Here is a 5,567-nt window from a genome sequence, read left to right as displayed (position 1 = left end):
GATCCCCACCAAAAGCACGGGCCTTGCATCGTTGGGCAATCCCCAACCGCCGACGGAATCGACAACGCATATGGACCGAGGACGATCTAGTGCAAAGAGGAACCATGCTGCAAAAGGGGAGAGGAAGGAGCGGACCACGTCGAGGACCAGCGCACCCCTGTGCCAGCGCTGAGCAGCTCGACCGAGTTAGCGCCACCCATCCCTCCCACCGGTCTCCCGACACGCGCCCATGTGCCGCCCTACCACAACGCTCTCAGTCAGATCCGCACGAGGGCAAACCTAGTCGCCCGCCGAACGATGAGGGGCGCCGGGCCGAACACAACCAATCGTTGAAGTGGGCCTCCAGGAGCACCACCACGGGTTGCCCGTGGACGAACAGATGCTGGAACCGCAACCAACCGTCGTTGCCGCCACCCCGCTCCGCATCATGACTCCACAGCACCGCCGCCTAAGCACCCACGTCGTTGTCAGTGCCATCACTGCGATTCTGCGGAGCACAACTCCGCTCAACGATCGAGCCTAGCCGATATCGTCACCTCGCGCCGGCTCCTGGCATCCAAACGTTAGATCCAGAAGAACTGATCGGAGCGAGGCGGACACATGTCGCTGCCAAATCCCCACCTCTTCCAACCCTCCGCAGCTCCGCGCTGAGCTCGACCACGCCATCACGCCTCAGATCAGCGCCGTACCACTCCCGGGATCACGCCCCGTGCCCACAAGCAAGAAGAAGAAAGGGTCCCGCAGCCGCTAGCACCCACCGGGCTTTGCCCCGTGGCACGGACAGGAGGAGGCGAGAAGAGAGAAGGGAGGGAGCGACGGTAGGGAGAGGGGGAAATGTTTCAATTCCAAATACCGTGTATTGATTATTCACTGATTGTCCGGTTGCTATGGCACAGTAACTATGTACGCGGTACCGTTTGCCATTCAAATGTGATCTACAATGTGAGGAGGACCACGAAACAAAAGAAGAAGAGCAGATCTGTGCACCCCCTTTCGATCAAAAAGCACCATGCCATCTCGCCGCCGTCTACTGGCGTATATTTCGCCTTGCTGTTTCTTTTTCTCCATTTCCTTCATTGGAGTAACATGTTTTCTTGTTTACTCAGGTGGCACAAATGCATTCTACACCATTTCAGAAAAACAAAATGCATTCTACACCAACCGTATGCAGGCAATTAGCACTACTACCAACTGAGGTTGAAGTGACGGTCCCATCCCGCAAAAAAAAAAGAAAAAAGAATTGCGGTCCCAGATTTTCTGTGTGTCTCACCCAAGGCAAGTCAATGAGAAAGCATTAATTTTCCGTCGAACGTCATGTGCCAAAAAAGAAAAAAAAACTGTCTATTCCTCTTTGGACTGTACTTTCTCTGTAAAGAAATATAAGAACATTTAGATTACGGAGGGAGTATTTTTAACTCTCAAGAATTCTACGTTTAATAAGAATATTATTTCAGAAGGACCATGGGTCATGCTATGCGTAAGTTCTTAAATTCGTATAAAATTCACATTAATTCCTATGTCCATGTTTTTTCAAGAATCAGATCTATTATAAAAGTTTATCGAAAGTACAAAGTACCTCAAATATAATAAAATTACATCAAGATTCTGAGACCATCGAACGACCACTACTGCCGTCAGAAAGAGTCATCGCTCCCCTATCAAAACCGGTTTGACCCTGTTGAGGACAGCCGGGACGTGTTCGTCCACGCGCCCCTTATGTCCATGTTATCATAAAGTAAAAAAAGAAGATCAAACATGAGTATACATTTCCATGAATTTTTTAGCATGGCCCGAGAACAAGTGCATCTTGCCTTTTCGCTGCCATGAGCATGGAGGGAAGCAGAGCAAGAAGCCTCCGGCTCCCTGATCCAGTTGGTGGAGAATGAGCCACAAAATCCAAACCCAGTGGACCTCATAATTAGCTGCTTGCTTACACCGAGTGTCACACATGCAAAATGGATAGACCAAAAGCAAAGAAAAATCATTAATATACACTCAACCAACACGGCAGCACAGAGGAGAAAAAAAAAAGAAGCCAAAAATCCAAAAGAGTCACATGACTAATGGGGGCGGCATCACTGCTGTCATTTGCCAATACCGCCCCCTTTATATTCAATCCCCCAACCTCTCCCACCTCCCCCGTCCCACCTCTTCTCCTCTCCCAAGTCCCAACTCAAAGGCAAGAGCAGACCCAGCTCAGGAGAGACAATCAGATCACAGGCTGCCTAATCCTGCTCTTCGTTGGCGGTTTCTGTGCAACCCGCCGAGCTCTTGCGAGAATATTGCAATGGCGTCCACGTCGAGCTCGACGGCGGTGGATGAGAGGGAGCGGAAGCGGAAAAGGGCAGCCGGGGGTGAGTCCACAGCGTCCGCCGGCCCGGGGACGGAGGCGCAGCCTTCCAAGTGGCGGACGCGGCGCGAGCACGAGATCTACTCGTCCAAGCTCTTCGAGGCGCTCCGCCTTGTCCGAGGCGGGTCATCGTCCGCGTCCACGGCGCCGGCGCGTGGCCGGGCCGTGCGGGAGGCGGCCGACCGCGCGCTCGCGGTGGCGGCCCGCGGGCGCTCGCGCTGGAGCCGCGCCATACTCGCCTCCCGCCGCCGGCGCCTGCAGGCCGCCCACCGCGCGCGCCTCCGCGCCCCAGCCACACCGCCCGCGCGCCACTCCTCGGTCGCTGCCGCCGCACAGCCGCAGCCGGGGAAGGCACCGGCGCTGGCGAAGAAGGCGAAGGTGCTGGGGCGGCTGGTTCCCGGCTGCCACAAGCTGCCGTTCCCGGCGCTCCTGAGCGAGGCCTCCGACTACATCAAGGCGCTGGAGATGCAGGTGCGCGCCATGACCGCTCTAGCCGAGGTCCTGGCGAGCGTCTCCTCGTCGTCAGCCTCCGGCAGCTCCTCCTCGCCGGCATGACCCACGCTTCGTGCATGATTCGTGTATTCGTTGTAAATTTCACCCCATCTTCCTCGTGGGTTCGATTAGTTAGCCTCTCCTCTCTAGTTTGTCCTCTTGTTTCTCAAGTTAGTTGAGCGGTTAGTGTGTTGGTGATAATGATGGCACTCTGGTGATTTAAACCATGCTGTAATGCCTCTCTCTCTCTCTCTCTCTCGCTGTCTACTTGTGGAGGCACATTCGTTTTGTTCTATTCTCTTCTCGCTTGGCTTTCTCCTCTCCTCGGGATTCTTTCGTGTGTTTGTTTCTTTTGTTCTCTTTCGATCCCTTCTCTGATAAATGTAACAGGCATGGATAAATGTTCAGAGCGCTCCCTTCGTCGAGTACCGTGTGTTCTTTCCTGCGCGCGGTGCGTTGCATGCATGTCTCTCTTGCTTTCTGTCCATGGGAAACCGCGCTTAACCTCCGAGTGTATGTAACCTTCATCATCTCCTAATCATACTTACCGCGTGATCCTCTGCAACACAAGCCTGGATGAAATGATGTCATGGGTTCTCTGTTCCATCTCGGTAGGTAAATCATGTGTCCTGGAACCCAATCGTGACGCCCGAGCTGCAATGCAGCTATCAAAATCTCTCAAACCGCGACCGACTTGGCACTAATCGATACAGTTGTGCTGGAGCTCGAGATAGCGGCAGCAGAATTTCTCCGTCCATGGCGAGGGGCTTGGCGTTCCTGGAAAAGATAAGAGCTCCCTCGCCATGGGCCATTGTTTATTTCGAAACAGGGAACGGGGAGTGTGGGAGGAACGTGGGGGGAATAAATGGCACGTGGCCGATCTGAGCGGCACGCCGGATTAAACTCAGTGGGGACCAATGCACAGTGAGGAGCGCGGTAAAAAAACAACTCTCGGCCGCGCAGTCGGGACAGAAGAGTCCGTGCCCGTTTTTCACTCGCGTCGCCCTCACTGGCCCCACGCCGTTACAGGCCGCTGGCCCTGCCACGGTACCGGATGGATGGAGGAGGGAGGGAGCCAAAGTACGGCCCTGCCCCTGCGCTAGGCGACAGGAGGAGCGGCTCCCGCCGGTGCACCGTCGAGCCCGAGCCTGCGGAGCTGAGCTGGGTCTTAATGGAGCCGCGGGCCTGCCCTGCAAGAACGGCGTGGTGTCGCTCGGGCCCGGGCCGGAACGGGCCGGCCTCGCGTGTCATCGAGGGCTGAGGCGTCCACGTGGTCCGTACGGGTGGCAGGGATGGGCGGTGTGATGTGGCGCGGCCATGATTGGTCCGTCGCCATGGGCTGGCTGTGCGTGTGTGCGTGCCAGGGGCTACGTGACAAACCGTATGTATCGTGTCCCTCATGTGCCGCCCTCCCAGTACATTTGTCCTCGATCTCCTTCCTGTATTGAGGTATTCAAGTCATCTTTCTCGTCCAACTGTCCAAGTACCTATGCCTACGGTACTGTTTTCGCTGTTTTTCTTACTTTATTTATAGGCTATGCTCACCTGCTACATACTTCCTCCGTCTTAAAATAAGTGTCTCAACTTTATATTAAACATAGTATAAAGTTGTACTAAGGTCAAGACACTTATTTTGGGATGGAGGGAGTACTAAATACGTCGTCGAAATATGTCTTTTTTTTGTGGCGGTCGTCGAAATATGTTAGTATGTTCGCAGAATGTAAATCCACGTAATTTTTTTTACGAAAAAAGCAATCAGACGAAGTCAGATTTTTCAGACTTTCCGGCGAACATGTTTATTGCCGTTGGATGAGGCCACATATCTTGAAGCAAGGGAGGGAATACACCTTAGCTCTAAAAATCGTTCTCTGGAACAGAGCATGGGCATGGACGCTCTTATTTTACAGCCGGCCTCCATCCCACAACACCCATACCTGCACAATGTACCGGGCACCGCGAGCTTCCATTCCTTTTTTTTTGAGGGACGCGAGCTTTCATTTGGGATACCTGAGATTGCATCCCAGCTGCTTCCCCTTTTCTCTTTTTTACGTGGCGATTTTCACAATTTTTAAAAACAATCATTTGTGGTGTTCATGTGGGAAAAATATCTCCCCTTTTTTTCTTTACACGTGGCTATTTTCCCAATGTTTTAAAACAATCATTTTGTGGTGGGCATGTGCAAATATATGAACTTTTTTTTTATTTCTCATACCATGGTTTTTCTTTGTAAATGCTTATTGGAGCATGGCAAATTTAGTGCTTATGCCATGGCATTTTTTATTGAACAAATAATAGTAATTTCATATTTAATCGTTCAATAGACCATGGCAATTTTATTGTAGGAACCATGGCAATCTTATTTTTAAGAACATGTAAATTTTACTAATTAGACCATGACTAAATTATTAATTGGACCATGATAGTTTTATAGTAGATAGCATGGTAACTTTATTATCAAGACCATGACAATTTTATTATAAATACCACGGTAACTTTCTAAATTAGGTCATGTCAATTTTATTATTTAGACCATGACAATTTTATTGTCGCATGCCAACTTTACTGATTAGAACAAGGTAGTTTGATTGCACGTAGCATGTCTTTTAACAACTAATTTCTTTTTGTTTTCAGGACCATAGAAAATTTGTTGAACTTGCTAAGGAAAATCTATTTAACATACCCTGATAAATTATTATTTTATGTAATATCATATTTATTGACATGG

The 5,567-nt window shown here is 50.9% G+C and overlaps 1 protein-coding gene across 1 annotated transcript; it reads left to right on the top strand.

Moving 5' to 3' along the window:
- The first annotated feature begins 2,109 nt into the window (after window positions 1-2,109).
- Window positions 2,110-3,267, top strand: LOC123094874 (transcription factor bHLH148). Its single transcript, XM_044516747.1, has one exon. The coding sequence runs from the start codon at window positions 2,288-2,290 to the stop codon at window positions 2,903-2,905; it is 618 nt and encodes a 205-aa protein (XP_044372682.1). The 5' UTR covers window positions 2,110-2,287; the 3' UTR covers window positions 2,906-3,267.
- The last annotated feature ends 2,300 nt before the right edge of the window (window positions 3,268-5,567 follow it).

This window comes from Triticum aestivum, chromosome 4B (assembly GCF_018294505.1).
Source record: "Triticum aestivum cultivar Chinese Spring chromosome 4B, IWGSC CS RefSeq v2.1, whole genome shotgun sequence".
Classification (NCBI taxonomy): domain Eukaryota; kingdom Viridiplantae; phylum Streptophyta; class Magnoliopsida; order Poales; family Poaceae; genus Triticum; species Triticum aestivum.
The sequence above is the reverse complement of the archived record's forward strand: the minus strand, read 5'-3'. Positions and strand labels throughout refer to the sequence as shown.

Excerpts from the sequence above, each read along its gene's own strand:
- LOC123094874 (XM_044516747.1), top strand. The coding sequence starts at position 2,288 with ATGGCGTCCACGTCGAGCTCGACGGCGGTGGATGAGAGGGAGCGGAAG.